The 21,876-nt window shown below is 44.1% G+C and overlaps 1 protein-coding gene across 5 annotated transcripts in view; it reads right to left on the reverse strand.

Moving 5' to 3' along the window:
* Positions 1–21,876, reverse strand: part of PHLDB2 (pleckstrin homology like domain family B member 2) — a 126,336-nt gene that overhangs the window by 43,820 nt on the left and 60,640 nt on the right. For all 5 annotated transcript variants that reach the window (XM_056328213.1, XM_056328214.1, XM_056328215.1 and 2 more), the window contains exons 2-5: positions 16,490–16,594; positions 11,775–13,120; positions 2,433–2,816; positions 45–188 (exon numbers count right to left, since the gene is read on the reverse strand). In XM_056328213.1, coding sequence (XP_056184188.1) covers positions 45–188; positions 2,433–2,816; positions 11,775–13,120; positions 16,490–16,538 — 1,923 coding nt within the window. In that variant the 5' untranslated portion in view covers positions 16,539–16,594. The remainder of the gene's footprint in view (positions 1–44; positions 189–2,432; positions 2,817–11,774; positions 13,121–16,489; positions 16,595–21,876) is intronic.

Raw genomic sequence — 21,876 nt, forward strand, 5'->3', positions numbered from 1 at the left:
CTGCCTAACAAGCAAGACACTTAAAACCAAAACATAGTTCATACCTCTCTCGAGGATTCATCCATCTGGTCATTTAAATCTTTGATCTTCTGCTCAAGTTCTTCCAAGTTATTCAGTATTACTATGCGCTCCTCCTCCAGTCGACCAAGCTCCTGCCCTCTTTGCTCGTCACTTGTGCATTCTGGTATCTGCAGTTGCACGTTACAAGAGTTAGAAAGAGTTAAACCTTGCCTTTCCTCCACCTTTCATACTGTGTTCATTTTAGACAAGTATGGTACTGCTGGGTTTGAACCCGTTCCATATTTCATATGTACTATATTGCTATTTCTATATTTAGAAGGTGTACAAGAGAAACAAACATGATACTTTACTTCCAGGCATTGGAAGTAAATACTATACTTAACAGTAAATACTATTCATTCTGCAGGAATTATTAAAACCTAACCTTTGAGAATTACTTTACATGCTGTACTATTTAGGTTGTAAAAATCCAATTTTTCCCCTTATAAAAAACAACATGGAGAGCTGAAGATGCTTTTTATGTAAATTTCAGCTGTTCATATAACAAAAGCCAGAAGGCAGAATAGGACATTTTTGTAACCAGCCACTGAGATGGGCGGCTTCTGTAGAATAAGGAGAAAAGTCGATTCTGTCTCCCCAATTAGCGCTGAGGAAGTAGGACCCTTAACACTGCTCTCCCCATTGCCATTTACTTACTAGGTAACTGTGCCAAGAATTAAACAGTGTTTTCAAGAAAATATCTGTGCTTTTATACCAGCAAAGGCTAGATCAAAGAGGATTGAGTTTCAAATGTATTCTTCATGTTGATTTGACCCCAGGGGCTTGTGATCCAATTACTCTGGTAAGGCTGCTCACTCATTGTCCCCAACCAGAATTAGAAGTGGGCTGCGTGCAGGGCTTCGTGTTAACCACTGGACCACACGGCCCTGCTCCAAGAGGCTCAGCTCAGCTACTGAACGGCTATTCTGAGAGCAGCCTTTTTAACCTGAACAAATCTGATCTCGTATTTTAAAACAATGAGCTGTGTTTCATTAAAACAGTTGCTTGTTATTGCTTTTCTCAGGGCTTTCGCAGAACACCCTTCACAATGAATGAATGAATGAATGAATGGTATTCCTTGATTAGCATTAGTAATCCTAGCAGGAAAGCCTCTTTTTGTCCAGTATCCTGTTTGGATAATGCTGACATAACATCTTCGATTTCAGCTTCCTAATAAGGATTTGAAATAGGATCTCTGACTTGCACGAAGAAAGCAACAAATGGGAAAGAAATGGAAGACCACAGCAACTTTTAAGTGAAATGTCTTATAACATTGTCAACACGGAAAGATCAAGTAAATTGATAATTTCACGCTGAAAGACTCAGCAGACAGATTTCCTGAGAGATACCCCTTCATAAGATAAAATGTTTTTCTATCACACCTCTCTCTTCTTCTATGCGTACACAGTTCCCTTGTGTGTAAGCTAGTCTAAGCAGAGGTCAACTACAATTCCTGTTAGTCATATAACCATGCTGAAGCTCATACGGTCTGTAAATAACAGTAAAAAGACGACACAAAGGTGTGAATCTGTTAAATAGAAACTTGCTTTTATGGCTTTGCTTGGTCTTATTATGCTCCTGATTCTAACTCCTGAACAGTGTTATTTATCACACGGCCAGTCTCCAGGGGCTGCTGCACTGCTGGTCTGGCCCAGGATGACAAAAGGTCCCTGCCCCAGCCTGGAGGAGGCTGCTGGGGCTGCCCCTCCAGGAGCTAGGAGCCCTAGCTGAAGGAAATTGTTAGGAACGCTGTTAGCTCCTGTTGCTTAAAGGACGATTTCCCTTCAGGAGCAAAGCAGCAGTGTGAATTACACAGGAAAAGAGCTGCGGCTTTTTAAAGGCAGGAGCAGGAGGCAGGAGGCTGGCTGTCCCCGCGCTCCCCATCGGGCAACGGTTGATTTGACAAGTGGCTCAGGACGGTAAATTCGGCTCAGGCAACTCCTCTTCACCTCCCACACGGACCGTTCTGGTTTGCCCACATGAAAACATCCTCCACTTACAGAAGGCAGGAGCCTCAGGCCAGGGGAAGATAGCAGAGCTTGCCTTCCCTCCTACATCCCAGCATGGTGCTAAGCAGGGTTCCCGAAACCTTCCTTATTTAAGCAGCTATAATTGTTCAAGCAAATCCTTCTCCCTCAGAAAACCTTAAGTTTTTTTCTGAACAGCACACCCCTCTGAAAAAAAACCAACACCAACAAAACAACAACTTCCAGTACCAATAGCTTCCACAGAAAATGAAATAATCATTTGCTGGCTAAGCTGTATGAGCTCCGAGATGAATTCTCACACCCCAGCCATCCTAGCTGCGGCCCCTGCCGGGACAGCAGACTCCTAGAGAAGGATTTCAAGCAATCCAGGTTGGACAGCATTACCTTTGGTGTGATGCTTAGGTAGGATGATTCGGTGGCATCCTTCAGGAAGCCAGGAGCAGAGAAAGGTGGAGGCTTCGTGCTCTCATTGAAGTGCTCGTCGGCTCTTAACCCTCTAGAGGGGAGGAAAGCGGCAGTGCCGCGGCTGTGGCTGCTCAGCTCCGAGAAATCCGAATCACTTGCAGAAGATTTCAAGTGGCTTCTGAACCTTGTTTCCAGATTCATCTGGGAGTCCTCAAACACCGAATCCTCGTCAGAGAGCTGAAGTTTTTCGAGTTCTTTGTTAATTTTCTGAACATCAGCAACGGTTGTAGCTGCAGCGGGGTCACTGTCAGATTTGGAGTATTCTGCACACAGATTGAGGATTGTCTCCAACCGCTGCCGTTCCTAGTTTAAAAAAAGATAATAGCACTAAGTGTCACATGTGAGCTAAAGTAAAGATGAAGTTTAAAAATGTTTGCTGCTTGGGGTTTTTTTTGTTTGTTTGTTTGGTTTTTTTTTTTTAAGTGAGGGATTGATGTCCTCCAGTTCCATGTATATCTCTAGCACTTAAGAGATAATAAACAGATACACATAAAGAAATTACAGTACAAGATGAAGAATCAAAGTTAACACGGAAGAAGAACTTAAAAAATTAAAAGTACATTTCACAGTAACGAATAACTACTTACAAGTAAGATGTCCTAAGCTTCCTTATCTTTCCAATGTAGAAAATTTTAATATTGTTTATTCAGGTTGTTGTAACCATACCCCATTTGTATATACACATATCCAGTGAGCTCACTGTATAAATCACTAATTGTGCCACTTAACACTTACACCATACTCCTACCAAGCTGCAAAACATCGCACAGATTTTCCATGAACTCACTCATTCCTGACTTATTTGCATTTTCTATTTTGTTAACTTTCATTCCCTTTTGGGGAGAGAATTAATCCGCATTTTGAAACACACAGTTTTAGGAACATTAACAGGAAAATGAGGCATCTCATCTAAAATACAACAGATGTCAAACACACAGAAATGGGGGAAATCTTTATTTACCAGCTAACTCAAATTTCTTACAGATTCATACTAACATTTCAACCTTGAGCATCTGACTAGCTGTGCCAGTTTGACCTGATGTGCTTCAAGTTGCTATAAACATCTAATTTCCAAAGGATTTCTAGATCTCCATGATACTTTTTATAAAGTATTAGGAAGCTGTATTTGTTTTATTTGACTGTACGCATAACTTCCTGTAACTTCTACTTCAGACAAGACTTTTTTACCTTTTCATTTTTAAGAGGTAATGCATTTATGTAATTTCATGTTTCTTTTCCTAATGAAGAAAAATAATGTAAATAATAAATTGCTTACCATAACCCTATTGAAAATTCTGCTGGAAAAAAGAGCACTGTGAGAGTTCCATGCTTGGCATCAATACCTGCACTACGATCTCATTTGTGATTTCTAGGAAATCCTTATTATTTTTAGTAGGATTTAAAAAGAAAGCCAAAACCCCAAAATCCTCAGCCTCCTTCCCCAGGAACCACTGCAGACCTACTCGCTTTCCAAGTTCTAGCTGGCATTACATTTGCAAACAGGATTTGCAAAGCAGCTATTTCTGACAGTCCTAACACTGCCTGTGCCCAACAGCAAGCGATAACAAGGATCAAGCAAAGCAGTTCAGACCATGCATTGCCTGCCTTCTCGCTGCAGCAAGCCGCTGGAGTTCTCTGAACATTTAACACCGGTTTACAAACACCTAGCCTGTTGTACAGCTACCAAGAGGTTAGCTGGTTGTCTGCGCTACACGTCCACATCACCCCGCATCAGCTGCAGTTAAGAGCTGCAATTTCTGAGCTGGAGAACCCGTCTGAACCCACCCGTTTCCAAGGACTACCCAACCCAGAGCATGCCACGAGACAGAAATTTTGCCTTCAAGCTAGCTTCTTCTCAGGTTCCCACTGCAGGTTCCCCCGGAAGCCTCCTGTAACAGCACCGGCAGAGACAAGCCGCTGAGATAACGGAGCCTGGGGTAGCTGTGGGGCGGCAATCGCAAGCTTGTATTTTCCCCAAAATGGGTCCAGCAGACATCCTTCAACCCCAAACGAATGACATAATTATAACTCCCCAAAGCCTTCTTCCCTCCAGGCAACCACTGCCAGACCCTAAGGCTGCTCCCTTACCCCTCCAACGCCGCTATCCTCCCTCTTACTAAGGCTTTTGGCCACGCAACCCAATTCCTAAAGCGCTGTGCAAGTGCTGGCTGGGATCGCCGGTAATTATGCAGCTCTCCTGGTGTGACGGCACTGGGCCTGGCCCTTTCATACAGCCGTCGGAACGGTTATAGTTGGGAAACACGGCAGCAGGAGACGAGGTCCCATCCTTCCCTGCACCAACAGCCTCTATCAGGTTACCCAACGCCAACCCTCCATCCCTGTAATAATAACAATAACAATAGGAAATGGCCAATTTCAAAGCACAGCTGCTGCTCATCCCAGCCTAAGCGTGCAGGTAAGGGGCTCTCATGCAAACCTGCCCTTTGCTGAGCAGTCAGGAAAAAAAAAAAAACCAACCACCAAAAAACCAGGATTCTTTTCCCCCCTCACGTCTCAGATGCTCAGAAAAGCTTAAAATTTGCAGGAAAACTCTGCCAGTCTTCAAAAAATTCCTGATGAACTTCCACACACATTACAGAAATACTGATATCTCTCACTTCTATTTTGACGTTGCCGGGAGGCTTACGGACAGGAAGCTCTGGGGTTATTTTATACGCTCTATTCTCATCATTTCCTCTCAGCCAACTCATTCCAGCTCCAGCACACCTGCATTTAACTGTTTCCAGCATAAATTTCTGAGTCAAGCAGCGAGCGAGGAAAGCACCCCTCCAATGAAAAGCAGCACATGGAAAATCCAGTCAATCATTTTGCAAGAAATATCACCGAAGTTATTTGTGACGCTGATCACAACAGAGGGGGAAAAAAAGGTATGTCAGAAGAAGGAAATTTATTTAAAATTGGCTCTGGTGGGAGGGAGGAGGAATCAAGCCTTGGGAGTCTTTCAGTGTATTTCCCCATAAAATGTCCTTTCCAACAGATTAAGATATCGTGTGGTTTCTGTGGATCACTTACCTGCTGTGAAAAGGGTACACAGAGCTCTCGTGCACTTTCTGCCTGAGCAGTTTCACCACTCCTGGCTTTGACAAAGCCACACACCACCTATGGATGGCTGCAAACTTAAGTGCTGAAGAAGGGTGGGATAAGGGGATAATAACCTTCCTCTGTTACTGATTTACAATGACATTAAGAGACATCCCTAGCACACTGTCAAGAAGAATATCCCAAAATAGCAGAGATAAACGCCTCCCACTTCTTCAACAGCAACCATGTCAGTGATTCCTGGATTTGTTCATCTGCTGCATATCATGTTTATCAATTTTACAAATGCGTAGAGGTGATGCTCTACCTAGATTATCAAGGCAACGCTTGGTTAATCAGCTGTGGCAAGCAGGAAGCTTTTTAGCTAAGTGCCATTGGCAATTGGATAACCCTAGATTTCATTAAAAATACATGTGCAGTCTATCCTTTGTGACCAACGCTAATTATAATTATGGCTAGCCTGTGCAGCCAGGGCTCCCTTTGCCTGAAAAAAAGGCTGTTGCTCTTCTCAGCTACCAAAGAACAGCCCTTTTTTTACCGTTGCTCTCTAAAAACCTCATGGGCAGGCAAACAGCCAGCTCCACAGCAAAGCTTGGAGCAGCAGCTAGTCAAAAAGGATGGTGGGGAAAGAGAGAATGGGGAAGAGAGCAGCAGAAACTCCCCAAACTTACTTTCTTACAAATACATTCAGTACGCCACAGACAAAAGGCAGGAAAAAGGTTTCTCTTTCCTTCCTGCATTTCTAAGGAGCTGGTGATTTCACACCTGTCAGATACTGCGAAGTTGATTTCAAAGCTGGACTTTAACCCGGTCTGAGCACAGCTCGCCAACCGTTCTTCCCCTTTCCTCCACTTCGCACCAGTTTCCCACTCCAGCTTCATTTATTTTCTCATTTTCAGTCCTTGTTTTGCTATGGTTAAGACTAACGTCTTTTGGCTCTGAGGTTCCTGCCAGCAGCACATAATTCAGGAAAAGCACCCGTATTTCACGCCTGTCCCTCCCGGGCGATGCGCAGGCAGCCCTGCACAGCAGGGGCACCTGCAGAGACCACCTCGGCTGGGAGCGGAGGACCAGGGGCAGGGACCAGGCTGGCACGCCTCGTCCTCACCTTCCCAGTACCGCCACTGAAGAAACAGACTGGTAAAAGCAGAAGAGCTTGGTGGCACGGAGCAGAGCCAGCCTCCAGGGAGGAACGGAGCAGACTACTTTCTGCAGAATTAGTTCCTGTATCTGCAGGCACATGCTTGGCTCCTGAGTAAAAGCTGTCAGCTTCCAAAACAACAGGGCTGTTCATACCAGTGCCCTTTTGCCCCTACAGCACCTATGCAGACACTGCTTTTCAAATCATCCTGAGAGCAGGAGCTTGAAGATTAGAGCTCCAGCACAGTACTTGATCTCTGTAAATGAGAACAGGTCTCCTCAAATCGATTTCTTCCTGGCCCATACTGTTCATCGGCATAAAACGTATAGCTTCAAAAATTAAATAATGTAAATCCACACTTTGGATTATGAAAGACCCTACATAAATGTTTTGGAACACAATTAAAATGGAACGTTCCTGAAAATTCACTGAGTCCTCAGTATCAGTTATATTCTGTGGTGGTTTTTATCCTATTATACGGCACTTGCTCATTTCCTAAACTAAACTGATGTTAAGAAGCTATTCTGTAACACTACAGAGACTGTCAGTTACTAGTTGTGGGGAAAATGCCCTTGATCTAGACTTTGTCTACTTGGCTGGAGCTCCTGCAAAAGGTAAGTCACTTGCAGCTTGGTTACTTTATGTTTAAAGGTTCTATAAAAAGACACAGAGCCCATATAAATTTATAAAATGTGTATATGAGGTTTTTCCAAGCTGTACGGGAGATAAGCTCTATTAACCATAATTTTAAATTTGAAATTAACCTTGAAAATTTCAAAATATTTTCATTTAATTTTTCACTCGTGAACACATCTTACTAAATTGTAATGTATCAATGCAAACTGGACACAGGGATATTCTGTATTATTTCCTACTTGCTGAACAAACTTAATGAAATTCAGCGCTCTTCTGACTGTAAGAAAGTGGACTATGGAATAAGCTCCTTAAATTTCACTATTGCTCATTCAGGCATTGGTCATATAAACTGAAATCTCTCCCAGCACACCTCCTGCAGCTAGTAAAACTTCATTAACAAGCATATACTTACAGATCCATACAGAGCCGAACTACGGAAGGTATGGAGCAGATCCTGCGTATCTAATTTTTAAGTACCTACCACCATCTAGAGGAAATACATTGTACTGCCTAAAAAGCAGCAGTAGAAAAATCAAGTTCAGTGCTATTCAACTGAGCAGGTATCAAATAAAACATATGGCCTTGATACCTATCTGACTATGTTGCCTGTGCTGTTCCACCACTGACCTCCTCACAGGCTGAAGAGGAAGACTGCCTTTGAGTTCCAGTGGCTATCACAGTTCAGCTTTTATCTCAGATAGGGGGAAAAAAAAAAAAGTTTAAAAAAAAAGTGAGATTTTTTTCTTTAAAAAAACCCCAAAGATTCAATAGCTAACTGAATCTCACTGAATATTCTTAGATCACAGTGATAATTTTTTTCCTTATCAGACTCCTGGGCTAGCTTTAGCAATACTTAAATCTGAGTTGACTTCTACTTGTGCAAAGCTTGTATAAACATCCCCACAGCCAGACGCAATGTCTGGTTAGCTGGGCTGGAGAGGAAGCAGAAGCAGATTGAGACCCCCCAGCCCCCTGCAAGCTCCAGGAGCAACCTTGTGTAGTGCCACCAGCCCCGGGATGGCAGAAACCAGAACTCCAGGTCCTCCCGCTCCTCGAGTCACAGAGGGACAGGCTGGCAAGACAGAATTGGCACCAGCCGCCAGCTCTCGGGTGAACCCAGCCCTAAAAGGCGAAGCTAAAGAGAGTGGGAGAAACACCAAATCCTACGCAAGTACATACTTGTCTTTTCTGCTTGGTGCACAGGAACGAATTAAAACTCAGACATTCGATATTCCAAATAAAACCCTGCAATACATATTTTCATTATTTGTACCATAAAAAAAAATAAATAAATTCGTTGTTTATTTCTGCAGGCAATGAGAGCAGATCATTTGGTTTCACACACAGGCTGTGGCAGCAGCTCAAAATGCAAATTTCCAGAAGAGCTTCTGCCACTTAAAAAGCAAACTAAGCACAAGTAAAACTCATAGAATAATTCATACAGAAAAGAAAAAGGAAAAAAGTGAAAGTAAATAGAGGAGACCAAGGGCAGATACTAGATCAGATTACAATGCGTGCATACATTTTACTAAAAAAATAAGCCAGATGTGAACAGCAGCTATCAAACACAACACCCCAAACCGCTCTGTGCCAGTGCAAAAAAAGGTATTTTCTGCTTCGTATCTGGGCCATAGAGCAGTCTAATTCTTTAAGAAGGAGGCTTACGTATCTGATGAAGTTCTGCGAGTAGTCCCCCTGTTTTTTCTGCCTACCTTGCTTCAAAAACACAGCATGGAAGAGTCTGACCCTTGAGCACAGAGGCATGTTTTCCCTGCCACTTACCTACCAGCTACTCAATCTGAACTTTTTACTCAGCACCGAAAACCGAAAGCACACAGTTTTGCTACCTCCGGGTGCTTGATTAGTTGGGGTTTTTTACTCACACCTCCCCCCCAACCCCAGAAAGAGGACGCTGAGCAGAGCTGGATCTCTAACCTGCGTCCATCCCCCAGTACACAAGGTCAGACGGAGCTGCTCTTTGGAAGCTCAGGCTGGATATACAAACGCCCTCTTTGGACAGACCCATGGCTAGACTGACACAGGACAAAACCAAAACCAAACCATAACAGGACAGGTCCTAATATGCAAACAGCTGATGTGTGGGTTTTGGAATTTTTTAAAAAAAGAAAATGTGTGGATTTTTAATTTTTCCTATAAAATTTATTCCTTCTTCTGAGAGATCCAAAAACCTGTTTATGGCATTTTTCAGACTTTCAAACCACTGGAAGGAGGCACTCTCGATACTGTCCTCTTCCACCAGATAGCTCTAACAAGGAGATAAAAAATACTGAGCAGGGTCCCGAACAGAAGATGAACTCAAGGAGGCAGTTCCTTCACTTTCAAATTACATGCAACACACAAAGCATCATCTTTTTGCAAAAACTTTTAACATGCTTGGAAAAGCAGTAGGCCAATTCTCTTTGTAAAGAATCAGGACTCGAAGCAAGTACTTGTCCAGCAAAAAAAGAAATAGTTTGGGCTTGAGGAAACAGAAGTCATTACCTTCAATAATAAAACCAGAACAGTTTTTAGCATTATCGCATACTGAAAACAACCCTGTATCTTCCATCCCTCACAAAGGGAAAAGAAAAAAAGAAAAAAAAACAAAACAAAACGAACTGTTCTTTTTAAAACACAAATATGCTTTATCATGTTGTCTTTTCTGACCAATTATCTCAGGTTTACCAGCATGCCTGTCAGGAAAACCCTTTGATTGGAAGCAAACACCACTTTGCACACACAAAACCCCAGGCCTAGGAAGAAGAGTGATTTCCAAAAGGAGTGGTGGCACGGCAGGGAGAAGGCAGCAAGAGGAGAGAGAAACAACCCACCAGCATTTCTGCTGATGCTTCCCACTTCTACGTGCCCACGTGTAACAACCCTTCCTAAGCCACCAGTCATCTCCACTCGCCGCTGGCCCTCCTCGCCCCCGGGAGCCCGGCCCCTGCTCCCCAGAAACCGCAGCTTCAAGGGGAGCTGGCAGAGCTATCAGGGGGCAAAGGGGGCAAGAGGGGGCAGAGACACCTCAATTCTACAGCCCTGGCTCTAAGCAGGCCAAGATTAATATTTTCACATCTTGCAAACCAACAGTGTGTACCTTACAGACCACAGCACTGTGTGCATTAGGGATGAAAAGGCAGCTCCAACAGGTTCCTCACCAGCTGGTGTCAAGGACATAGGTGAGATGGGAGGGAGACACCTGGACAGGTTACAATCCTTCAGCTCAACCTGCTCACAGGTGCAGCTTGGAACGGCAGTGGCGGCCCTGCACAGGCACCGGGCCATTGCTAGTGGTCCCTCATGGGCAGCCCCTACTCCCGCATCCCGCTTGTCCTGCCACCCCTGCTGCTCCTGCATCCCACGTCGCCACAGCTTTTCCCCCCAGCCTGCCCAGGAAGAGAACCCCCCTGCAGGCTCGCCGTCTGTGCGCACACTAGACAGGTTGAAGAGTATCCTGTGTCCATTTTCCTCAAATCCATAAAGATCTGAATTCAAGCACAAAAATGTAAAGTTAATGCCTCAAATCTAAGACTTGGTAATACAAATTGGCCCATCTAACAATCTCCGTTTCTATGTGGATGATAAAAATCAGTACAGTATGAATGTATCTTAATAGGGTCGGTGACTCTTGTAGAGACCAATAAAACTTTTTTCAAAGAAGTATTAGGCATCCTTTCAGAGACAGTTTCAATAAGAAACTGTTTCCACCATCTCTGTGTTCTGAAGACCTTTTTTTTGTTTTTTTTTTCCTACCCAAAAGTTGTTTCAATAATACGTAAATTACATTTTACTACCAAGCTGAATCCCAAGCTGAAGCAGTATGTACTGCTTTATGTTGACTTGAGACAGAGAGAGAAACTCTGCCCCTCTCTGCTACTCTCCATTTCAAGAGGGGGAGAACAAGGAAGGCTATATTTTAATGAAAATACTCAAAAGGAAAAACCACAATTCAGCAGAGAAAGCTCTGACGATGGATGTTGAACCCACACCAATGTATACCTGACTCCACAGCACGCACAGCTGAGTGGCTTATAGCAGAGCCATTTTTTTTTTACCCGCTTACCACAAAACAGTGCCATCATCTAGAACAAAAAAGCGCTGGATCCCTGCAGTGTAATTTGTGGGTTTTACGTACATAAGACATTTTAAGAGCCCGCAGGATGACTGAACGCAATTTACGTGGGTTCCAACATGTTTTTAAGATGGCTGCATCGTACCGCCCGTCCGAGCTGTTCCAGCAGCACGCTATTTAAGCATTAGCTTCATAGAGTGCAATAATAAACAAGGCATGTGAAGCAGGCAACACTTGAATTTCAAACCATGGCAGCTTATGCTTTGCTGTACCCTCCTGATGGCTAGATCTGGGATGGACATTCTGCACACGCTAACTGCCACAAAAAAGGAAGAGGAAGAGAAAAAATTACCAGCCGTTCCATCTCCTGCTCCCGAAGCCGCTCTTCCCTCTGCCTTCTGTGATAGTCCATGAGGTCTTCTCTTCCCGAAATAGAGCTGATGCTGTTCTTCCGCTCTTGCATGGATGTTTGCAGTGAGTTCGGTGTCTGTCTGTAACTTTCCAGATCTGGGTCGTCAAGTTCCACGGAACTGGTGGAAAGGTTTCTTCGGACAGAGAACGACCTGTCAAAATCCACTGGGGAGAAAGAACTACTGGGACTTGTTCCTGAGAGTCCAAGTCTATCAAAATCATCAGAAAGATATGGGGAAGAAGGTGCCAAAAGCATTTTTTTAGCAATTCGGGGGCTTGCAGGAACACTAAGAGTTGAACTGACATAAGGATTATTCCCAGAGACAGAGTTTGCATGTGGTGAAACCCCTGAGCTGCAAGAAGAAAAATTCAGATAATTATCAGCATCTAAAGCATTCTGAGGTAGATCTTTTTCTCCAAGTTTTTTCCTTTTAGTGTTACCCAGAGAACTTCTGGGGGGCAAACTTAATGGCACCAGCTGGCTTTCTGTTGATTTATAAAGTCTGGGTAGGGAACGACTGTACATTCCCATATGACTTAGAGATCCACCAGAGTATTTCCTAGGCCGTGAACCCAGAGTCTCCATCATCACATCCCTGTGCTTAACTGGTTTCATGTGAAGGGCCAGACTGTCAACATTCATCCTCCTGCCTTGCTTTGGGCTAGAAGGCATGCTGGCTGCCCCTGAATTGCTACCAGGTGAAAGCATCAGCTCATTCCCCGAGCTTCCATTCCACATGGTCAGAAGAGAGCCCGAGATCTTCTTCGTCTCCAGCATTCCTGGGAAGTAGACGTTGTCGTACGATTTGTTTTTCTGACTGTACTTTGAGTAGTGAAACTTATCCATGTGTCCAAGGGATTTTTCATTTTCTCTGCTGGCATGAATATCAAAGTCTGTCCTTCCTAAACTGTACCCGCTGAGGGATGAAGACGTGCCCGATACGGAACCCAAATGCTTTACAGAGATGCTTTTATCTGGAAGGTACGGGCTTTCACAGGGGAACTGCTTCCCCCCTTGAATTTTAGTGATAGAGTGTGTATTTTTAACACCGGAGGAAGGATTAGGTTTAACCGGCACAGGTTGTGAAAGGGTTAAATAAGAGCCAGCATAGTCCCCGTTTGTTTTAAATTTCAGACTTGATGAATATTTCTTTGGGTTGAGGTTTTCCATAATATCCTGGAGACCATTTTCAAGGGAATTCGCCACAGAACCCTTTCCCAAACTAGTATTTTGTAATTCCATCTGGTTTTGTGTGTGGCTATACTCTGCCATAATCTTACTGGAATCTGTAAGGAAGAGAAAACAAGAAAAAAAAAATTTTAGCAAGTAAGTAGCCTCTTGTATGTGCATGCCTGCACATTAACTTGAAAAGAACACTTTTTGTAATAATTACTGCGCCTGTAATAAATGTGTCTCAGACCATTAAGTAAAGCAGGGGATGCACAACTTTCCCATCTCTGTTTTTGCAGAAGAGGGAGACTACAAAAGAAGGGGTAGAGCGACATCACCAAACTCATACCACAAATCAGCAACACAGTTGGAAAGATGCTAGACTCTTTCTTTGGTGCTCTATCCACTGCAGGAGCCTGTGGCTCAGCCTTTATAATCCTGAGCCTCCTCAGTTGCCCATGAAGTGAGGAAGCATTACAGTCCTGCTGTTTTACAGCTGAGGAACTGAGATGCAGGGAGAAAACACAAAGCAGACAGCAGGGTACAGAACTGAACGCAGGTCTCCCAGGGCTCGGGATACAGAACATAAGATACTGCTCTGGATTACCTCTTCTTTTAGCCTGCGCAGCTAGCGCATCCGAGCCCCAATACACTGATGAGCTCACCTCAAAGCTCAGTAGGCGTTTTGTCACCTTTCTGCTTACTCTGTGGATTGCCGTGCAAAGCTTCATGGAAAAGTACAAAACCGAGGTCTGTTTTTCAAGGTTTCAGCTCAATCTGTTAACATACAAAGCTGTACCTACATCTGCGAAGAGCCCACTTCAGTTTAAAGATAGCCTTAAGGAAGTGTAATGCTGAGCTCCACGACTTCATTCAAAACAACAACAAAAACACATGACCATTAAAAACACTGAGAGCAGTTTAAGGTTCCAGGTCCTAATGCTTGTTAAGAATTGCAATTTATATTCTGGAAGAGGACACCAACCAAAAAAGCCTTTGCTGTGTTCAGCCATGTGTCAACGATGTGTCAAGCTCCAGCCTGCAGTTCTGAGCCCCACTTTGCCAAAAGCAAAGAAAGAAATTCAGCTCCTGACAGTGTCAGTCACTGCAGGAGATAAACAGGACCCCCAGCAGGCTTCCACTTAGACCTCAGCTGACGTAGAAATGGCACCATTAACATTTACAGCAGTTCTTGGGATGTTAGGCTGTGCCTCGAACTTACAACACAGTCTGTGGTGTCTGTTCCTGCAGTGCCAGTGAGTATTGCTTCTGAAAATAAGGGTCAAGTCTGGGATTTACTCTTGGCTCAGACACATTTCACCTGTGACTTCAGCCACCTCATGAGAAACCTGATTTCAGCTTGTCACTCAGCAGGAAAACCTAACTTCTAAATGCATAAAGTGCCTTTAAAATCCTCAGAGGCAACACTTTAATCCTCTTCCAAGTACCACTTCAGATAATTATCTGAACCTAGACACAAAACTTGGATTCCTGCCCCCATCAGAGCTGATATGATCTGGTTTCACCAAGGGTAGCTAGGTTCAGATATCTAGTGAAGGTGGCAATGCATTCTTTGAGTGGGTCCTTGCTTCTGGGACCTTCCTCGCTAACAAGGCAAAAAAACCTGGAATTCATTACTGTCCAGGGCATCATTCAATAGGCCTCTGTTGCCCAGGCTTCCTCTAGGCAAGCTGTGCCAAGTCTGAGTGCGTAACACGGTCTCCTCAATTCTTAAGGAATAAACCCATAAGCTGAAGAACAAAAGGTAACCATCATTAATAATGGAATTGAATAGGCTGAAGATAAAAGGAATCAGCATCGTGGGGTGGGGGGAATAAAAATCAAACACCTTCTTGAGCAAAGTGGACCTGGCTAAGCGTGTGCTAATTACAAGCTCTGGTAGTGGCCAAAGACATTAACTTTCAGCTTTAAAACCAAGCCTCAGGTTTACTACTACACAGAATTTAATATTTTTATGCTGACTGTGATTTTATTTGCTGTAATTTTAACACATTTGTTACAATGATACAACTATCTAAGTTGCCTTTGAACCAGTAAGTTCACAGAGCTCTCCATCAGACCATCACCGCTGTGAGCAGTGAAACTGCAATTTCTTACAATTCGACATTTTACTTGACATTTCTTAGCTGTTTTCACAACTTTTGATCAACAGTAATGATGAAATTCAATTGAAAAAAAGGAGGAACGTGACCCATGTTCAACAGAACTCTTGTCAGGACAAGACAAAAGCATCTGAAAATGATCAAGCTTTTATCATATTAGCGGCGTTATGAGGAAGAACAAGATGTAAAAGTTATTGAAGAGCACAGATATAAAGCACGATGCATATGCCTTCTATACTTAGCCTTCCATTGTGAAACAGAACCTAATTTCCATCATCTCTCTCTTTCCTCCTTCCAAATCTCTTTTAAAATTGAAAGCCAATCTTGCATCAAAATTGTACTGTCCAAACCTCGACTCGAACACAGCAGAAGTTCAAGTGTTTTTGCATAAATTCCACTGGCTCCTACATTAATAGCTTAGCAGACACATTAATGGGACACTAATAATTGTTTATAACTCCCTTGCAACACCAGTAGGGCACATCTAATCCTACAAAGACTGGATGCTTTTGCCAAAAAACAAGTTAGCTCATGGAAACTTTCAGGCCTGTTCACCACAGCAATGAAGGGCTCATTGTACTTGAAATCCAAACAAGTACAGTAAGAAAAGGTCACGATACCTTCGTGCAGCCACTCGGATTCAGCTTTTCTCTACTATACCTTATGCCAGTTCTCCTGCATTTTTGGTTCCAGCACCACAATGCCCGCAATCATACGGTTAAATCCCAAGTGGACGACAGCGCATGTTTAGCTCAACCATCGCTGCTTCCCACAAACCAGATCTTGTTTGTTTTGTTTATTTTTAGGGTAATGTTTGGGATGAGACTTTATGAATATGACAGGACGCGTTACACATGCTGGCTGCCGCTGCCTTTGCATGCAGCTATAGGGACTGAGGCCAGGAGCTGCGGCACACGGCGTGCCCTGAACCCATCCTGCATCCAGGTCAGCCCCAGCTCTCGCGTGGTAACCTTCAGCGCACAACGCAAGGCTCCTCTGGTTACCAAAGTATTCGCTGCCCGCAGCTATACAGAAGGAAATTCTTCCCTTTTTTTTCCTCTCATTTTCTTTTTTTTTTTTTTTTTCCCCTTTCCCCTCATTCCTTTTCTTCCTTTCCAGAGTTATTTAGCTGGGGGTCACTGATATCTATTCCAGGCAGGCATTAAACTGATGGGGGAGGGCGGGCTGGCTGCAGCGTATCCAGCTGTGGCCTTGTTCTGGCTGGTAAATGGAGTCAGACATAGAATAAGAACAGAGCACTGTTATCCGTGTGTCAGGAGAATTAAAGGACCAAAATCAATGACAAATTCTGAAAGATCTCAGTACATTTACAAACAAACTTCATTTTTATTAATTGATTACCTGATCCAACATTCTGGAAGGAGGAGTGGTTACTTCTGTTTGGCATCATATTTGTCTTCTCAGGATGGTTAAAACAACGCTAATTTGAGTGAATCAAATTTTGACCTGCAAATAAAGTAATGAAAAAAACGTTAAGAGGTGTATTTCGAGAACATTTTTCAAGTATGTAATATAGACCAAAACTGGCTGTTTTTACAGTGAGATTTCCAGAGATGACTCAAAAAGAAACATGTTAAAAGAATACATTAAAAGGCATTTGGAAAGGGCACCCCATGTTCAATGTGGAGACAGCGGAAAAAACCCAAACCTGTCTGCAGTTGTTTTATCGGTTTAGAAGTCCATATACTTTGATTTGATAATCAGCTGTCATCTGTGACCCCGACTCTGTGCAGGCAGTTACTAGTCACAGCTCCCGAGTTTTGTTTGCGATCCTGTGGCTTCCTTAAGAAATCATTAACACGGTTGGACTTTTCTGCTGAAGATTTTATTTTTGAAAGCCCAGAGCCCAGTTTCAGCCTACACAACACCAGCATCCTGCAATCACGAAGAAACCTAAGCAAAAACAGGTATGTGATCCAAAACACAGAAAGTGTTTTGGCATGCAACGATTTCTGAGGTTCCAAAGAAGCCAGACTGGGAATGCAAATAGATTCTGCAAAGTTTATTAAAAAAAATACAAAAAAAATGATATGGCTACAAGACAGACTTGGCTTAAAAGAAACGCCAAAATTAAATCCCAGTCACTAACGACTAAAATTAAATCTAAGTCCAAACAGAAGAGCTCTAGTGAGTTGCTCTATTAAAAGATTTTTTTTTTAAAACACACATCTGTTTCTAAAAGGTCGACAAAAAGCTTTAAAAAAAATTGCATCAAGTGACAAAATTAATGGTGACCATCTGTAGGTCCTCTGGGCTTTAACTCTGGACAAGCAAATAGAAACGCAGCAGAAAAACAAGTGAAGAATAGAGACAGATGTCTGGGGCTGTCTAGAGACAAGCCACCTATTTAATTAACCGCAGTCGTCACAGCCGCAATGTTTCAGGTCTGTGTTGCACAGACTTTTTGTGCTATGCTTTTTCACATTATTCTCCCTAGAGGATGGCCCTGGGAGAGGGGAGCTGGCTGCTAATCCCTGCGGAGGGAGGCTCCTTCACCGTGACCTCTGGCTTCTCCCTCCCCTGGTCCCCCCAAGGTGCTCTTCCCCGGGGGACCTGGCCCTATCCCTCGCCACTGCTCCCCCAGGAATCCCCCCGGCCTCACTTCACAAGGCTTTTTCTCTCTCTGCAGAGGTCATTTCTCACCCCTAAAGAAAGAGTTTGCACCCCACCAGGCACATGTTCCCCCCCCTCGTCGCAAGAGCACGCACCCCAGCTTCACCCCAACAGCCTCTTCCAAGAGCACGCAATCTACCGTCCCCCCAAAACAGTGCTGCTCGCCAAGGAACCAGGGCGAGGAAGGAGACCATACCTCCCGGAGGGACTCAGCCACCATGTCTGCCCCCTCCAGCAGCACACGAATGAAGCTCTTCAGACAGGATGGTGGCAAACAGCCTGGACAGCAGATCACTTTTATACCCAAGTTGCATGCTCAACAGGTTATCTTGTTGACACGGAACATTTACCAGCCTTTTCACCCCACCTGGTCTTCCATCCCATGGGGAGATTCCCTCCCTAGTTCCTTCCATCTTGCCTTGCATCTTCCAAACTCAAAGCCTGCGTAGCACCCCAAGCGCCTTCCTTGCCAGGAGCGGGGCTGGGGGGCTTCATGCCTGCGACCCCCCCGGCAGGGCTGCAGCCGACAGGCAGCTCACCCCAACAAGAGGTTCCCCCATTTGGCCAGTTGGCTCTCTGCCCTTTGCCTGCCTCCCAAACGGGAAGGACTGGGACACAAAACCCGTTCCAACTGCTGCTGTGTTGCCATCTTGGCATATTGCTTGTGTAATCTCTGTTTAAAATACAGCATGTCAAGCCCAGAGCTCCCCAGAAAAGAACCAAAAATTTAACTTCTCAGGGCATGTTCAACTCGACACAGAAAACTAGTGGCTCTCAACATTTCACACTGTTCTGTAACAAAAGTATAATTATATCATTGAACAGACACCTGAAGTATGGACAACTCGGAATTAAAAGACAGAAGAAAGGGTTGGTTTAAAAGAAAGGAAAAAGTGTAACTAGATTTCTCATGTCTCTAACATTGCTGCTATATGGTTAAAATCATCGGTAAGAACACCAAAAATGCCATCCTTACTATCTCATAAGATGATGGCTACCACTTAATCAATGTGACAGGCATTAAGGCGAGAACAGCTGAGAGGGAAGGGTTTCTGTGTAATTGAAAATTCAATCTTCAGTTTAGTGAATACCTGGGTTTGCTAATAGCTGAAAGGAAAAATGTCTTTAAGGTTAAATATTTATATGGTTTCAGTTCAAGTTTGAGAACTCATTACACATCTCTCTTCTTAGAGGATGGGAAAAATCAGAGAGGTCATCACCTAGCAGTAATTGAAATTTTGGGGGGAAGAATTTTCTAAAACTCTCCACTATGAGCATGAACAAGAAACAATTAATGCATTAATAAGCTAAGCAAATGAACAGCTCAAAATCCACATTTATCTGCTCTCATGAAATCATATTCTTTCAGATGAAGGTTATGCAGGGCCTCATAAAACAACCAGAGAGGCCGACTCTCGTTACAGAGCACATGCTGCGCTCTGGCTTGGCTGGAATGAAGCAAAATGATTTCATCTGGGATTTATAAAGTCATCTGAAGTGAATGTATACAGCATTACCAACCATGTTTCATCTCTACAGTACCCAGGCCAAATTAAGTTTTGTTTCACTAACGACCAAAAGAAACAGTGATTCATGACTCAAACAGGCGGCGAGTCAAACAAAAGATTCCAATTTTAAAATATTATAACACAGGGTGGCTTTACAGTAAAAACTTCTTTCCCTTGTATCATGGTTTAACCCCAGCTGGCAGCTCAGCCCGCCTGGTGGGAGGGGGGAGAGAATCAAGAGAGTAAAAGTGAGAAAATTTGTGGGTTGAGATAAAGACAGTTTAATAGGTAAAGCAAAAGCTGCACATGTGAGCAAAACAAAACAAGGAATTAATTCCGCACTTCCCATGGGCAGGCAGGCGTTCAGCCATTGCCAGGACAGCAGGGCTCCAGCACGCGGAACAGGGACTCGGTGTTCTGGTTTAGGCTGGGATAGAGTTAATTTTCTTTTCAGTGGCTGGTACAATACTGTGTTTTGGATTTAGTCTGAGAACAATGCTGATAGCAACAACTCAAAACATCAGTGTGTTAAGTAACTTTTTATATTAAGTCAAGGACTTTTTCTCTAGGCCTTCCCTGCCAGCGAGAGGGCTGGGGGGGGACACAAGAAGCCAGGAGGGGACACAGCCAGGACAGCTGACCCGAACCAGCCAAAGGGATGTTCCATCATGGAATGGCATGGTCAGCGTATAAACTGGGGGGAGATGGCTGGGGCTGCCCAGTGCTGCTGGGGCACTGGCTGGGCATCGCCCAGTGGGCGGTGAGCAATTGTAATCACTTGTTTAGTTGGGGTTTTTTTCCCTTTTGGATTTTATTCCTCTCTCCCCCTCTCCCCTTTTTATTACAATTTTTGTTGTTATTATAACATTTCATTTTATTTCCATTATCAAATTGTTCTTTTTTCAACCCATGAGTTTTACCTTTTTCCCTCATCCTCCTCCCCATCCCACTGCGGGGGGGGTGTGTGTGAGCAAGCGGCTGCCTGGTGCTTAGTTGCCAGCTGGGGTTAATCCACAACACTTGGGAAGACAAACACTGTAACTCCAACCATCCCCCCCCCCCAGCTCTATATGCTGAGCATGACATCGTATGGTGTGGAACATCTCTTTAGTCAGTTGGGGTCAGCTGTCCCAGCTGTGTCCCCTCCCAGTTTCTTGTGCCCCTCCAGCCTGCTCACTGGCAGGGCCTCAGAAGCTCAAAAGTCCTTGACTTAGTAGAAGCACTACTTAGCAACAACTAAAACATCAGCGTGTTATCAACATTATTCTCATACTAAATCCAAAACACAGCACTGCACCAGCCACTGAGGAGAAAATTAACCCAGCCCAGCCCAAACCAGCACGCCCTGGCATAGGAGCCCAGAGCTGCTGCTCAGCCAAGCTGCAGGAACAGCTCTAGCCAGCATTTCGTCCATAGATTTAGGGTGACGTTTTCTCAGCACATAGCTTCTCGCCCCTTCTTTCTGCCTGGGCTGATACCCACCTTCCTTTAGCAGTCTGCTATGGCACCCACTTTGCTCTTACATTGCCAACCGAGTGGGTTGCAATGCCTGAGGCACTGCTAAAGTGCTTCTCTGACTGAAAATAAAGTCAATTTTAAATAAAGCTCTCAAATTTGGCCATCTCTCCTTTAAGGCTGTTTTGCTGTTCATTGTTTCTTCATTTTCAGTTTCTCACAAAATGTTACCAGTGGTTCCTGGCAGCTCCTGACCCCTCTCCTTGACACTTCCCTTCAGAAATTCCTACAGCTGTGCACAGCCACCCATGGGAACAGACGAAACCCCAAGTGATGGAGGGTGAGGACAAAACCCCATCATTGCCACCATCCACACAACGTCATCAGAGTTTAACTCATTCTGCAACAAGAAGGTTTTCAAATTATTAGGGTCAGTTTCAACTGTTCCAATAGAACACACGCTGTTTTGGAAACAAGAACGCCCCTTAAATTTTTACACCCTGAACATAACTTGGTGAATGAGTGCTGATGGCTTTGGTGCCTGGAGGTCTAACTTTCCCATGGTATAGCACACCTACGTGCCTGAACTGACTGTTCCATTACCAAGTTGATTTACTTTTTTCCTGCATAAACTGAGGACAGCGTACTTGCTCCTGATGAAATCAAACCTGTCTCCCACCCCCCGGATTTGCAAGTCTTGTTAGCCTCAATCTGATAGGAAAGTAAAACTCACTGGGATCTACAGTTTACCTCCAAAAACACTTAAGTGTAAATCCATCTTGCCCCCAGCTCCTTAAAGCCTGCTGTCAGACTAAACCAATACATTCACCTGCATAGTTTGGTGGAGATTTGGTACCCAACCAGCAAATGGACACATCCTGAAGAGCGAGCACAGACATCTCTGCCAAAAACTGGGCAGCTCAGCAAGGCTTGTTATCTAAAGGTCGCCTTCAACATCCTTCTTCATTTCCTCCTCCTCCTCCCCCACAACACAATACACCAGACCTTAAGCTACAGCTAATTTCCTACCAGCATAGCCCTGAACTCTGCTCAGTCCCTGGCTCTTCATGATATAGGTCCCGCTATACACTGATCCCCACGGTGCAAGCGAGCACTAAGTCTGGTTACAGGCATAGGGTGGTTTAGTTCCCA

Source organism: Falco biarmicus, chromosome 2 (assembly GCF_023638135.1).
Source record: "Falco biarmicus isolate bFalBia1 chromosome 2, bFalBia1.pri, whole genome shotgun sequence".
In the NCBI taxonomy this organism is placed as follows: Eukaryota; Metazoa; Chordata; class Aves; order Falconiformes; family Falconidae; genus Falco; species Falco biarmicus.